Here is a 15,258-nt window from a genome sequence, read left to right on the forward strand (position 1 = left end):
TTTCCCCGCAGAGGGTGAGATAGGAGTTGTGTTGTAGTAATAGTGCCCATGCAATGGAGTGACTAAGTATGTACCTATTTAAGGCTAAAATAATATATATACAAATATACAAAGTTGAAGCTAACTTCCGAATTGCTACAGGCTCCCGGGGAGGTGGGTGGGCACATGTGAATCTCCAGCGACTGATGCCACGAACAGATGTACACTGGGTAAGTGACATTTTCAGTTCGATGGCATCTGTCGCTGTAGATACGCATGTTTTGCATAGACTAGTAAGCAGTTATCTCCCCAAAAGCGGTGGCTCAGCCTGTAGGAGTGGAAGTAGTTTGAAATAATGTTCTTAATACGGCTTGACCTACTGTGGCTTGCTGTTTGGATAGCACGTCTACACAGTAGTGCTTGGTGAACGTGTGAGGCGTAGACCATGTGGCTGCCTTACATATTTCTTGCATTGGGATGTTTCCTAGAAAGGCCATGGTAGCACCTTTCTTTCTGGTTGAGTGTGCCCTTGGTGTAATGGGCAGTTGTCGTTTTGCTTTAAGGTAGCAGATTTGGATGCATTTAACTATCCATCTGGCTATACCTTGTTTTGATATTGGGTTTCCTGCGTGAGGTTTTTGGAATGCAATAAATAGTTGTTTAGTCTTTCTGATGTTCTTCGTTCTGTCAATGTAGTACATTAATGCTCTTTTGACATCTAATGTATGTAGTGCCCTCTCAGCTACGGAATCTGGCTGTGGGAAGAACACTGGTAGTTCCACTGTTTGATTTAGGTGGAACGGTGAAATAACCTTTGGTAAAAATTTAGGATTAGTCCTTAGGACGACTTTATTTTTGTGTAGTTGTATAAAAGGTTCTTGTATTGTAAATGCCTGAATTTTGCTTACTCTTCTTAGAGATGTAATGGCGATGAGAAATGCAACCTTCCAGGTGAGGAACTGTATTTCGCAAGAGTGCATGGGTTCAAAAGGTGGACCCATGAGTCTTGTTAAGACAACATTTAAGTTCCATGAAGAAACAGGTGGTGTTCTTGGTGGTATAATTCTTTTAAGCCCTTCCATGAATGCTTTAATGACTGGTATCCTATATAGGGAAGTTGAATAGGTAGTCTGCAGGTATGCAGATATTGCCGCAAGGTGTATTTTAATGGAAAAGAAGGCTAGGCTAGATTTCTGTAAGTGAAGCAAGTAACCCACTACATCCTTTGGAGTTGCGTGTATAGGTATGATCTGATTATGATGGCAGTAACAGACAAACCTCTTCCATTTACTTGCATAGCAGTGCCTAGTGGACGGCCTTCTGGCTTGCTTTATGACTTCCATACATTCTTGGGTAAGTTGTAAGTGTCCGAGTTCTAGGATTTCAGGAGCCAGATTGCTAGATTCAGCGATGCTGGATCTGGATGTCTGATCTGTCGGTTGTGTTGTGTTAACAGATCCGGCCTGTTGGGCAATTTGATGTGGCGTACTACTGATAGGTCTAGCAGTGTTGTGTACCAGGGTTGCCTTGCCCAAGTTGGTGCTATTAAAATGAGTTTGAGTTTGTTTTGACTCAATTTGTTTACCAGATAAGGAAGGAGAGGGAGAGGAGGAAAAGCGTAGGCAAATATCCCTGACCAGTTCATCCATAGGGCATTGCCTTGGGACTGCCTGTGTGGGTATCTGGATGCGAAGTTTTGGCATTTTGCGTTCTCTCTTGTTGCAAACAAGTCTATTTGAGGTGTTCCCCAGAGTCTGAAGTAAGTGTTTAGAACTTGGGGGTGAATTTCCCATTCGTGGACTTGTTGGTGATCTCGAGAGAGATTGTCTGCAAGTTGATTCTGGATCCCTGGAATGAACTGCGCTATTAGGCGAATGTGGTTGTGAATTGCCCATCGCCATATTTTCTGTGCTAGAAGACTCAACTGTGTTGAGTGTGTCCCCCCCTGTTTGTTTAGATAATACATAGTTGTCATGTTGTCTGTTTTGACAAGAATGTATTTGTGAGTTATAATTGGTTGGAAAGCCCGCAATGCGTGAAAAACTGCTAGCATTTCTAGGTGATTTATGTGCAGTTTTGTTTGATGTACCTTCCATTGTCCTTGTATGCTGTGTTGATCGAGGTGTGCTCCCCACCCTGTCATGGAAGCATCTGTTGTTATTACGTATTGTGGCACTGGGTCTTGGAATGGCCGCCCTTTGTTTAAATTTGTACTGTTCCACCATAGAAGTGAGAGGTAAGTTTGGCGGTCTATCAACACCAGATCTAGAAGGTGACCCTGTGCTTGTGACCATTGTGATGCTAGGCACTGTTGTAAGGGCCTCATGTGTAGTCTTGCGTTCGGGACAATGGCTATGCATGAAGACATCATGCCTAGGAGTTGTAATATAATCTTTGCTTGTATTGTTTGTGTTGGATACATGCGTTGTATGATCTTGTTGAAATTTTGAATTCTTTGTGGACTTGGAGTGGCTACTCCTTTTGTTGTGTCTATTATGGCTCCCAGGTATTGTTGTACTTTGCACGGCAAAATGTTGGATTTTGCAAAGTTGACGGTGAAACCTAGTTTGTAGAGGGTTTGTATGATTTGATTTGTGTGTTGTAAGCACTTTGTTAGTGAATTGGTTTTGATTAGCCAATCGTCTAGATACGGGAATACATGTATTTGCTGCCTTCTGATGTGTGCAGCCACTACTGCTAGACATTTTGTAAAGACTCTTGGCGCGGTTGTTAAACCAAAAGGCAGTACTTTGAATTGGTAATGTATTCCTTTGAATACGAACCGTAGGTATTTTCTGTGAGATGGATGTATTGGTATATGGAAATACGCGTCCTTGAGGTCTAAGGTTGTCATGTAGTCCTGTTGCTTTAGCAATGGTAACACTTCTTGTAGCGTGACCATGTGAAAGTGTTCTGATTTGATGTAGGTGTTTAGTATTCTGAGGTCTAGGATTGGTCTCAGTGTTTTGTCCTTTTTTGGTATTAAGAAGTACAGTGAATAAACTCCTGTGTTTATTTGTGTCTTTGGTACTAGTTCTATTGCGTTCTTTTGCAATAGTGCTTGAACTTCTATTTCCAGAAGGTCTGAATGTTGTTTTGATAAATTTTGTGCTTTTGGTGGTATGTTTGGAGGGATTTGTAGGAATTCTATGCAATAACCATGTTGGATAATTGCTAAGACCCAAGTGTCTGTAGTTATTTCCTCCCATGCTTCGTAATAATGACCTATTCTTCCCCCCACTGGTGTTGTGTGGAGGGGGTGAGTGACATCTGAGTCACTGTTTGGTTGTAGGGGTTTTGGGCTTTGAAATTTTCCCCTATTCCTAGGGAATTGCCCTCCTCTGTATTGGCCCCGAAAGCCTCCCCTGTACTGTCCCTGGTAGCTGGACGGTGTTGCCTGCGAGGTGCTGGCTTGTGTGGCCTGACCCCGAAACCCCCCTCTAAAGGGTGTCTTGCGGAAGGTGCTGTAGGTTCCTCTGCTCTGCGGGGAGTAGAGTGCGCCCATGGCTTTAGCAGTGTCAGTGTCTTTTTTAAGTTTTTCGATCGCCGTGTCCACTTCTGGTCCGAACAGTTGTCTTTCGTTGAATGGCATATTGAGCACTGCCTGCTGTATCTCTGGTTTGAACCCAGACGTTCTTAGCCATGCGTGCCTTCTAATGGTCACAGATGTATTAATTGTTCTTGCAGCTGTGTCCGCTGCATCCATAGAAGATCGTATCTGGTTATTAGATATGTTCTGTCCTTCCTCAACCACCTGCTTTGCCCTTTTTTGTAGCTCTTTGGGTAGATGCTCAATGAGGTGTTGCATCTCGTCCCAATGGGCTCTGTCATAGCGCGCAAGTAGTGCTTGAGAGTTAGCGATGCGCCACTGGTTTGCAGCTTCTACTGCGACTCTTTTCCCAGCTGCATCGAACTTGCGGCTCTCTTTATCTGGGGGTGGTGCGTCCCCAGATGTGTGGGAGTTGGCTCTCTTCCGAGCTGCTCCCACTACGACGGAATCTGGTGGCAGCTGTGTGGTGATGAAAACAGGGTCTGTAGGAGGTGCCTTATACTTCTTTTCCACCCTTGGCGTTATTGCCCTACTTTTGACCGGCTCCTTGAAGATTTCCTTTGCGTGCCGAAGCATACCTGGCAGCATAGGCAGGCTTTGGTAGGAGCTGTGGGTGGAGGAGAGGGTGTTGAATAAAAAGTCATCCTCGACTTGTTCTGAGTGGAGGTTTACGTTGTGGAATTGTGCTGCTCTAGCCACCACCTGAGAATATGCTGTGCTGTCTTCTGGTGGTGATGGCTTTGTAGGATATCTCTCTGGACTGTTATCTGACACTGGGGCGTCATATAAATCCCAAGCGTCTTGATCCTGGTCACCTTGGCTCATGGTGGTGTGAGCCGGGGAATGTGACGGAGTTTGCGCTGGTGAGACGTTAAGTACAGGTGGAGGAGAGGGTGGCGGAGTCACCTTTTTCACCATTTTTGTTTGTGGCGCCTGTTCTGATTGAAACTCCAGTCTCCTTTTTCTCCTAATAGGGGGAAGGGTGCTTATTCTTCCTGTTCCCTGCTGTATGAAAATACGTTTTTGGGTATGGTCCACTTCGGTGGATTGCAGCTCTTCCTCAAACCTATGCTTACGCATCTGAGAGGACAGTGATTGCTCCTCTGTATAAGAGCCTGGACCTGGGTCGGTTACGGGTTGTTCCGGCACCGAAACCCTGCCTGTATATTTTTTCGGCTCCGAGGTGGCTTTTTTCTTTTTAGGAGTCGAAACCTCTCGGCGTCGATCTTCGTCGGTGCCGCTGTCTCGGCGTCGAGCCGTTTCTACACCGCTATCTCGGTGTCGTTGCTTCTCTCCAGCACTTTCTCGATCCCGAGAAGGCTGCGTGCCGGTGTCTCTACCAGAGTCGGACGATCTCGGCACTGTTTTGGCCTTTTTCGGTGCCGATGGTCGGTCACCGAACTTATGGGTGGAGCCATGGCCTGGTGGCAGTGGCGTCCCCTGGGCCTTGTCACTTTTTTTATGTGTTGTTTTCGACGTCTTACTCACGGTTCTTTGATCGTCGAATTCCTCGGAGTCCGATTCGTGGATCGAAAAGGTTTCTTCTTCCTCTCGTTCCTCGAACTCTCGGTGCGCTGTCGGCGTGGACGCCATCTGAAGTCTCCTGGCTCGACGGTCACGGAGTGTCTTTCGGGACCGGAACGCGCGACAGGCTTCGCAAGTCTCTTCACTGTGCTCAGGTGACAGGCACAGGTTACAGACCAAATGTTGGTCTGTATACGGGTATTTGTTGTGGCATTTGGGACAAAAACGGAACGGGGTCCGTTCCATCGGCGGTGTTGGACACGCGGTCGGGCCGACCAGGCCCCGACGGGGGCTCGAAAACTACCCCGAAGGGCACCGGAGCGCGTCGATCCTCGATGCGGTGTTGAATCTAACTACGCCGATCCCGAACGCAACAATACCGACGAAAATCTTCCGAAATCTACTAACTTTCCGTTCCGAAACTCGGAGCGACGGGAACACGTCCGAACCCGATGGCGGAAAGAAAACAATCGAAGATGGAGTCGATGCCCATGCGCAATGGAGACAAAAGGAGGAGTCACTCGGTCCCGTGACTCGAAAGACTTCTTCGAAGAAAAACAACTTGTAACACTCCGACCCAACACCAGATGGCGAGCTATGCAGAACATGTGTATCTACAGCGACAGATGCCATCGAACATATTGTTTCCGCCCGCCGGCCCAGCAGAATGCATGGCCGGGACATTGCCGGTGGCTCCACATGGAGCCGCCGTCAATGCCTCTGTGCGGCGCGTGCAGCTGCCAAGTGCATGGGCAGTGCAGGGGCCCCCAGGGGGAGCCCCAGAGCACCCCTTCCGCCAGCCTTTCCCTGGCAGGGGAAGCCACCAGGGAAAGGCTGGTGGCAGAAGGGATCATTATCCGAGGGGCAGCGCTGCTCTGTCGGAAAATGATTCCCTCCACCGTCAGGCTGCCTGTCGGCGGCAGCCTGGCGGTGGAGGAGGGTGTTGTTTATATGGTGGTTCAGACCGCCATGACGGTGGCGGTCTCTAACGCCGGCGCCCGTATGGCGGTCTGAACTGCCATGTACATAATGAGGGCCTGTGTCTCTACACACTGAGCGCACCAATGCAGACTACATCTCTTCACCCTGAGTGCACCAATACAGACTGTGGGGGTCATTACAACCTTGGCGGACGGCGGAGAAGCGGCGGTAAGACCGCCAACAGGCTGGCGGTCTTTTTTTGGCAATTATGACCATGGCGGTTACCACCATGGTCATCCGCCGCTTCTCCCTTCCACCCGCCAGGGCGGAGACGACCGCTGGGCTGGAGACCTGGGTCTCCAGCCCGGCGGTCGTCACTATACCGCCGGCGGTATTTGGACCCGGCTGACCGCCATGGATTTCATGCGGTTTGGAACCGCCATGAAATCCATGGCGGTAAGCACTATCAGTGCCAGGGAATTCCTTCCCTGGCACTGAAAGGGGTCTCCCCCACCCCAACTCCCTCCCCTACACCCCCCACCACCCCTGCCACCCCCCAAAGGTGGCAGGACCCCCCCTCCCCACCCCAACCCCCAACATCACATCACTCATTCACACACGACAAGCACGCACCACCAACACACATACATGCACACACACCGACATACATGCCAACATACACACACACAGTCAGACACGTACACCCACATTCAAACATACACGCACACATCGATACAGACATACCCAAAGACATACACGCACTCATTCCCAAACACACAACACCCCCGCAAGCATACACGCACTCAAACACCCCCTCTACAAACACACAAGCACACCCCCATGCACGCACACAACACACAACACCCTCCCACCCCCCTCCCCTAACGGACGATCGACTTATCTGGTCCGTCGATCCTCCGGGAGGGGACGGGATCCATGGGGGCTGCTCCGCCGACACCACACCGTCAACAGAACACCGCCACGCGGAATCACAGGACATGATTCGGTGGGCGGTGTTCTGTTGACGTGGTGGTGGAGCAACCTCCACTTCCCTGCCGCCCGCCAGTATGGCTGTTGGCGGCTCTCCGTCCGAAAAAGGACGGAGAGCTGCCAACAGTCATAATACGCCGAGCGGAAAACTGCCACCACTGACGGTCTTCAGCACGGAGGTCCCTCAGCGGTCTTTAAAAAAGACCGCTGAGGTCAAAATGACCCCCTGTGTCTCTACACAGTGAGTGCACCAATACAGACGGTCTCTACACAGTGAGTGCAACAATGCAGGCTGCATCTCTACACATGGATTGCACCAATGCAGACTGCGTCATTACAAACTGAGCGCACCGCTGCAGACTGCATCTCTACACAATGAGCACACCAATGCGGTCTGCGCTTCCACACACTGAGTGCACCAATACAGACTGCATCGATACACACTTTGTGCAGGTGTATAGCACCATGGATCACACTAGTACAATAAGGCCCTCATTTGACCTGGGCAGTAAAAACCACCTACTGCTGCGGCGAAAGCTGACAAAAGACCATCGCGCAGCTACCAGCCGTCCCCGGGATTATGACCACAGCCAGATTTCCGCCAGAAAAAATGTCGGAAATCTGGCTGTGGCCATGCCGGAGGATGGCGGTAAGGTGGCGTTGCTGCCACACCAGTAGACCGCCCTGTCCCGTCCCCTACCGGAGGACCGCCTGGACACAGGTAAGTGGGTGCTCCGACAGGGATGGGGGGTGTTTGTGTGTGTGTGTATGTGTTGCGTGTTGTATGTGTGTGCACATCTGGAGGTGTGAGTGCGTGTATGTTGCGTTGTATGAATGAGTGTCTGCGTGTATGTATGCAAGTGTGCGCGGATGTGTGTTTGAATGTATGTTTGTATGCGTGGATGAATGTGGGAATGGGTGTGTGTATGCGTCTGTGAAGGGAGGGGCGTGAATGAAGGGGGGGTCTGGAGAGGAAGGGGTGGGTGGGGAAGACCCCTATCAGTGACAGAGAAGGGATTCCCTGTCACTGATAGTGCCTACTGCCATGTTTTTCATGGCGGTAAGGAAGCCATGAAAACCATGGCGGTAGGCGGGGTCATGATCCCGCAGGTGGTACAGTGACGGCCGCCGAGCTCGAGATTGATATCTCCAGCCCGGCGGCTGTTACCGCCGTGGCAATCGGTGTGGTATATTGGCGGTTTGGATGTTATAATATGGTGGAAAGTACCGCCAGCCTGTTGGCAGTACTTTCCACCGTATTACCACCGACCACCTGGGTCATAATGAGGGCCTAAGTGTACAAAACCAGTGTGCTTATACTTACCATGTCTGCAGCACTTAGCTCGTCTCTAAACACTATTACAAAAGACTTATCACATAACTCTGCATCTCATTTGCTTACATATGTCCAATTCTCGCAGACCTATATGTCTCAGTTCTCTATATGCCTGCATATAGGGTTGCAACCATTGCCAGAGAAACTTACCAGCCAACTGTGCACCTTTTAATATTCTGCAGAAGCCCGGACATGAACTTTTAGCAGAAATGTATATATTAATTGTCCATATTCATTTTTAACATGCCCTCTCTGACACTGTTCACTTTAATAACCAGTCAGCTCTAGAAAACTTTTTAAAGTGTTTTCGTCTTACATTCACTGTTTACAGTATTTCCTGAAGAGGGGAAAAATAGAGGTTTCAGCTGATTTTTCAAATTTTGGTACCGGATCAAACTATAAATTACCGGTCATGCCGATATAAAACCGGCCAGGTGGCAACTCTACCTGCATACTGCTGGTCCATGTCCGCCTGCACTCCCCAGATCTGTATGTGCCAGGCCCATTTGTGTCTGCACTCACCTTGTCTGTATACGCCCGGTGAGCCTGCACGGCTTTTCTCAACAACTCCACTTTTTCCAAGTTCTACAATGAAGAGGATAAGGTCAGTTAGGATATTTTTCAAGGCTAGTGCCCAAGTGACAGATGCCACCAGCTAAGCTCATTCTGAGAAAAGGTGTCCAGGTGGTCAGCAAACTCTTCATCTGATACACTACAGTTCCTCCATTTGTAAACATGCATACACTCACCTGTTTCCCAGAATCGTCCATTGACTTCACAAAGTTGAAGGCGTCCTTTGTGGCGGAGCGGATGGTGTCCGTGCGCCCCAGGCGGAACATTCTCAGTGATGCGCTCTCGTATGTAGCACACACAATGCCATACATCCTGAAAGCAGCAGACAAGTGATTATGTCACACATGCTAGAGGAGGAAACCACCTTCACACATCCAACTCCGTGTTGCTATGCAACAGAAATTACATCATCCATGAATGAGAAAAACCCATCACACCGCTCTCGACCCAGGAGGAAGTTTTCCCAGACACTTCTCTCACCAGAAGGAACCTTGCATAACTACTTGTGAGACTTAGGCCCTCATTATGAACACAGTGGTTTTCACCGCCGTGGTCAGGCCGGCGGTCATTCTACTGACCACCAGCCCCCCTGGGATCCCGCCGGCCGCATAATAAACATTTTGCTGGGCCGGGGCATTGCCGGCGGCTCCACATGGAGCCGCCATCAATGCCTCTGTGCGGCAGGTGAAGCTGTACCCGTCGCCCAGATCATTGCCCGTAAATCGGGCAGTGACCTGCGCAATGGGGCACTGCGCAGGGGCCCCGGAGCACCCCTTCCGCCAGCCTTCCCTCTGGCGGGGGAGCCATATCCGAGGACCAGCAGCGCAGCACTCTTGGATAATGATGCCGTCACCGTCAGGCTGCCTGTCGGAGGCAGCCTGGCAGTGGGTGAGGGCCGCCTATGGCCCTGTCTGCTCCTTCCATCAGGAGAGCAATGGGACAGAGGAGGGCACCTGTCAGGAGGAGGGGAGAGGGAGAGCTATGCTCCTTCCATCAGGAGAGCAATGGGACAGAGGAGGGCACCTGTCAGGAGGAGGAGGAGAGGGAGAGCTCTGCTTCTTCCATCTGGAGAGCAATGGGACAGAGGAGGGCACCTGTCAGGAGGAGGAGGAGAGAGGCAGAGAGCTCTGCTCCTTCCATCAGGAGAGCAATGGGACAGAGGAGGGCACCTGTCAGGAGGAGGAGGAGAGGCAGAGCTCTGCTCCTTCCATCAAGAGAACAATGGGACAGAGGAGAGCACCTGTCAGGAGGAGGAGGAGAGAGGCGAGGCTCTGCTTCTTCCATCAGGAGAGCAATGGGACAGAGGAGGGCACCTGTCAGGAGGAGGAGAGAGGCAGAGCTCTGCTCCTTCCATCAGGAGAGCAATGGGACAGAGGAGGGCACCTGTCAGGAGGAGGAGAAGAGAGGCGAGGCTCTGCTTCTTCCATCAGGAGAGCAATGGGACAGAGAAGGGCACCTGTCAGGAGGAGGAGGAGAGAGGCAGAGCTCTGCTCCTTCCATCAGGAGAGCAATGGGACAGAGGAGGGCACCTGTCGGGAGGAGGAGAGAGGCAGAGCTCTGCTCCTTTCATCTGGAGAGCAATGGGATAGAGGAGGGCATCTGTCAGGAGGAGGAGGAGAGAGGCAGAGCTCTGCTTCTTCCATCAAGACAGCAATGGGACAGAGGAGGGCACCTGTCAGGAGGATGGGAGAGGGAGAGCTCTGCTCCTTCCATCAGGGCAGCAATGGGACAGAGGAGGGCACCTGTCAGGAGGAGGAGGAGGAGGAGAGAGGTAGAGTTATGCTCCTTCCATCAGGAGAGCAATGGGACGGAGGAGGGCACCTGTCAGGAAGAAGAGGAGAGGGAGAGCTCTGTTCCTCCCATCAGGAGAGCAATGGGACAGAGGAGGGCACCTGTCAGGAGGAGGGGAGAGGCAAAGCTCTGCTTCTTCCATCTGGAGAGCAATGGGACAGAGGAGGGCACCTGTGAGGAGGAGGGGAGAGGCAAAGCTCTGCTCCTTCCATCAGGACAGCAATGGGACAGAGGAAGGCACCTGTCAGGAGGAGGAGAGAGGCGAGGCTCTGCTTCTTCTATCAGGAGGGCAATGGGACAGAGGAGGGCACCTGTCAGGAGGAGGGGAGAGGCAGAGCTCTGCTCCTTCCATTAGGAGAGCAATGGGACAGATGAGGGCACCGGTCAGGAGGAGGAGAGAGGCAGAGCTCTGCTCCTTCCATGAAGAGAACAATGGGACAGAGGAGGCACCTGTAAGGAGGAGGAGAGAGGCAGAGCTCTGCTCCTTCCATGAAAAGAACAATGGGACAGAGGAGGGCACCTGTCAGGAGAAGGAGGAGAGGGAGAGCTCTGCTCCTTCCATCAGGAGAGCAATGGGACAGAGGAGGGCACCTGTCAGGAGGAGGGGGAGAGGCGGAGCTCTGCTCCTTCCATCAGGAGAGCAATGGGATAGAGGAGGGCACCTGTCAGGAGGAGGAGGAGGAGGAGAGAGGCCGAGCTCTGCATCTCTCATCGGGAGAGCAATGGGACAGAGGAGGGCACCTGTCAGGAGGAGGAGAGAGGCAAAGCTCTGCTCCTTCCATTAGGAAAGCAATGGGACAGAGGAGGGCACCTGTCAGGAGGGGAGAGGGAGAGCTCTGCTCCTTCCATGAAGAGAACAATGGGACAGAGGAGGGCACCTGTGAGGAGGAGGAGGAGGAGGAGGAGGGGAAAGGCAGAGCTCTGCATCTCTCATTGGGATAAAGGAGGGCACCTTTCAGCAGGAACAGGTGGAATTAGGGATATGTTTGCGCCTTCCCTCAGCAGAATTAGATAAAACTAGGTACCAGACCCTTCCATCAGTAGGACGTGCTAGAGTTAGGTTTCAGCTCCTTCCATTAGCAGGAGAGGGGTAGATGTCAGCAGGAGAGGGGTAGATGTCAGCAGGAGGGGGGTAGGTGTCAGCTTCTTGCATCGGAAGGAGGGGGGCAGGTGTCAGCAGGAGGGGGCAGGTGTCAGCAGGAGGGGGTAGGTGTCAGCAGGAGAGGGGTAGGTGTCAGCAGGAGAGGGGTAGGTGTCAGCAGGAGAGGGTTAGGTGTCAGCAGGAGAGGGTTAGGTGTCAGCAGGAGAGGGTTAGGTGTCAGCTCCTTGCATCGGAAGGAGGAGGGTAGGTGTCAGCAGGAGAGGGGTAGTGTCAGCTGGAGGGGGGTAGGTGTCAGCAGGAGAGGGGTAGGTGTCAGCAGGAGAGGGGTAGGTGTCAGCAGGAGAGGGGTAGGTGTCAGCTCCGTGCATCGGAAGGAGGGGGGTAGGTGTCAGCTGGAGGGAGGTAGGTGTCACCAGGAGGGGGTAGGTGTCAGCAGGAGGGGGTAGGTGTCAGCTCCTTGCATCAGAAGATGGCGGGTAGGTGTCAGCAGGAGAGGGGTAGGTGTCAGCAGGAGATGGGTAGCTGTCAGTTGGAGGGGGTAGGTGTCAGCAGGAGAGGGGCAGGTGTCAGCAGGAGGGGGGCAGGTGTCAGCAGGAGGGGGGCAGGTGTCAGCAGGAGGGGGGCAGGTGTCAGCAGGAGGGGGGCAGGTGTCAGCTTCTTGCATCGGAAGGAGGGGGGCAGGTGTCAGCAGGAGGGGGTAGGTGTCAGCAGGAGAGGGGTAGGTGTCAGCAGGAGAGGGTTAGGTGTCAGCAGGAGAGGGGTAGGTGTCAGCAGGAGAGGGGTAGGTGTCAGCAGGAGAGGGGTAGGTGTCAGCAGGAGAGGGGTAGGTGTCAGCAGGAGAGGGGTAGGTGTCAGCTGGAGAGGGGTAGGTGTCAGCAGGAGAGGGGTAGGTGTCAGCAGGAGAGGGGTAGGTGTCAGCAGGAGAGGGGTAGGTGTCAGCTCCGTGCATCGGAAGGAGGGGGGTAGGTGTCAGCTGGAGGGAGGTAGGTGTCACCAGGAGGGGGTAGGTGTCAGCAGGAGGGGGTAGGTGTCAGCTCCTTGCATCAGAAGATGGCGGGTAGGTGTCAGCAGGAGAGGGGTAGGTGTCAGCAGGAGATGGGTAGCTGTCAGCTGGAGGGGGTAGGTGTCAGCAGGAGAGGGGTAGGTGTCAGCAGGAGAGGGGTAGGTGTCAGCAGGAGAGGGGTAGGTGTCAGCAGGAGGGGGGTAGGTGTCAGCAGGAGGGGGTAGGTGTCAGCTTCTTGCATCGGAAGGAGGGGGGTAGGTGTCAGCAGGAGAGGGGTAGGTGTCAGCAGGAGAAGGGTAGGTGTCAGCTGGAGGGGGGTAGGTGTCAGCTCCTTGCATCGGAAGGAGGGGGGTAGCTGTCAGCAGGAGGGGGTAGGTGTCAGCTCCTTGCATCGGAAGGAGGGGGGTAGCTGTCAGCAGGAGGGGGTAGGTTTCAGCTCCTTGCATCGGAAGGAGGGGGGTAGGTGTCAGCAGGAGGGGGGTAGGTGTCAGCAAGAGGAGGGTAGGTGTCAGCAGGAGGGGGTAGGTGTCAGCAGGAGGGGGTAGGTGTCAGCTCCTTGCATCGGAAGGAGGGGGGTAGGTGTCAGTAGGAGGGGGTAGCTGTCAGCAGGAGGGGGGTAGCTGTCAGCAGGAGGGGGTAGGTGTCAGTTCCTTGCATCGGAAGGAGGGGGGTAGGTGTCAGCAGGAGGGGGGTAGGTGTCAGCAAGAGGAGGGTAGGTGTCAGCAGGAGGCGGTAGGTGTCAGCTCCTTGCATCGGAAGGAGGGGGGTAGGTGTCAGTAGGAGGGGGTAGCTGTCAGCAGGAGGGGGATAGGTATCAGCAGGAGAGAGGTAGGTGTCAGCAGGAGGGGGGTAGGTGTCAGCTCCTTGCATCGGAAGGAGGGGGTAGGTGTCAGCAGGAGGGGGGTAGGTGTCAGCAGGAGAGGGGTAGGTGTCAGCAGGAGGAGGGTAGGTGTCAGCAGGAGGGGGTAGGTATCAGCTCCTCGCATCGGAAGGAGGGGGGTAGGTGTCAGCAGGAGGGGGGTAGGTGTCAGCTCCTTGCATCGGAAGGAGGGGGGTAGCTGTCAGCAGGAGGGGGTAGGTTTAAGCTCCTTACATCGGAAGGAGGGGGGTAGGTGTCAGCAGGAGGGGGGTAGGTGTCAGCATGAGGAGGGTAGGTGTCAGCAGGAGGGGTAGGTGTCAGCAGGAGGGGGTAGGTGTCAGTAGGAGGGGGGTAGCTGTCAGCAGGAGGGGGATAGGTATCAGCAGGAGGGAGGTAGGTGTCAGCAGGAGGGAGGTAGGTGTCAGCTCCTTGCATCGGAAGGAGGGGGGTAGATAGCAGGAGAGGGGTAGGTGTCAGCAGGAGGAGGGTAGGTGTCAGCAGGAGGAGGGTAGGTATCAGCTCCTCGCATCGGAAGGAGGGGGGTAGGTGTCAGCAGGAGGGGGTAGGTGTCAGCTCCTTGCATCGGAAGGAGGGGGGTAGCTGTCAGCAGGGGGGGTAGGTTTAAGCTCCTTACATTGGAAGGAGGGGTCTAGGTGTCAGCAGGAGGGGGGTAGGTGTCAGCTCCTTGCATCGGAAGGAGGGGGGTAGCTGTCAGCAGGACGGGGTAGGTTTAAGCTCCTTACATCGGAAGGAGGGGGCTAGGTGTCAGCAGGAGGGGGGTAGGTGTCAGTTCCTTGCATGAGGAGGGGGGTAGGTGTCAGCAGGAGGGGGGGTAGGTGTAAGCAGGAGGGGGGGTAGGTGTAAGCAGGAGGGGGGGTAGGTGTCAGCAGGAGGGGGGTAGGTGTCAGCAGGAGGGGGTAGCTGTCAGCAGGAGGGGGTAGCTGTCAGCAGGAGGGGGGTAGGTGTCAGTTCCTTGCATCGAAAGGAGGGGGTAGGTTTCAGCAGGAGGGGGGTAGGGTCAGCACGAGGAGGGTAGGTGTCAGCACGAGGAGGGTAGGTGTCAGCAGGAGGGGGTAGGTGTCAGCTCCTTGCATCGGAAGGAGGGGGGTAGGTGTCAGCAGGAGGGGGGTAGCTGTCAGCAGGAGGGGGGGTAGCCGTCAGCAGGAGGAGGATAGGTGTCAGCAGGAGGAGGGTAGGTGTCAGCTGGAGGGGGGTAGGTGTCAGCTGGAGGGGGGTAGGTGTCAGCAGGAGGGGGTAGGTGTCAGCAGGAGGGGGTAGGTTTCAGCTCCTTGCATCGGAAGGAGGGGGGTAGCTGTCAGCAGGAGGATGGTAGGTGTCAGCAGGAGGAGGGTAGGTGTCAGCTGGGGGGGTAGGTGTCAGCTCCTTGCATCGGAAGGAGGGGGGTAGGTGTCAGCAGGAGGGGGGTAGGTGTCAGCAGGAGGGGGCTAGGTGTCAGCAGGAGGGGGCTAGGTGTCAGCTCCTCGCATCGGAAGGAGGGGGGTAGGTGTCAGCAGGAGGGGGGTAGGTGTCAGCGAGAGGGGGGTAGGTGTCAGCAGGAGGGGGGTAGGTGTCAGCTCCTTGCATCGGAAGGAGAGGGGTAGGTGTCAGCTGGAGGAGGGTAGGTGTCAGC

At 53.8% G+C, this 15,258-nt stretch overlaps 1 protein-coding gene across 1 annotated transcript in view; it reads right to left on the reverse strand.

The window, feature by feature from the left end:
* CRAT (carnitine O-acetyltransferase) overlaps positions 1-15,258 on the reverse strand; it is a 466,622-nt gene that overhangs the window by 90,299 nt on the left and 361,065 nt on the right. Inside the window, exons 11-12 of the mRNA XM_069237047.1 lie at positions 9,050-9,185; positions 8,823-8,885 (exon numbers count right to left, since the gene is read on the reverse strand). Of these exons, the coding sequence (XP_069093148.1) occupies positions 8,823-8,885; positions 9,050-9,185 (199 nt within the window). The remainder of the gene's footprint in view (positions 1-8,822; positions 8,886-9,049; positions 9,186-15,258) is intronic.

Source organism: Pleurodeles waltl, chromosome 6 (genome assembly GCF_031143425.1).
Source record: "Pleurodeles waltl isolate 20211129_DDA chromosome 6, aPleWal1.hap1.20221129, whole genome shotgun sequence".
Classification (NCBI taxonomy): domain Eukaryota; kingdom Metazoa; phylum Chordata; class Amphibia; order Caudata; family Salamandridae; genus Pleurodeles; species Pleurodeles waltl.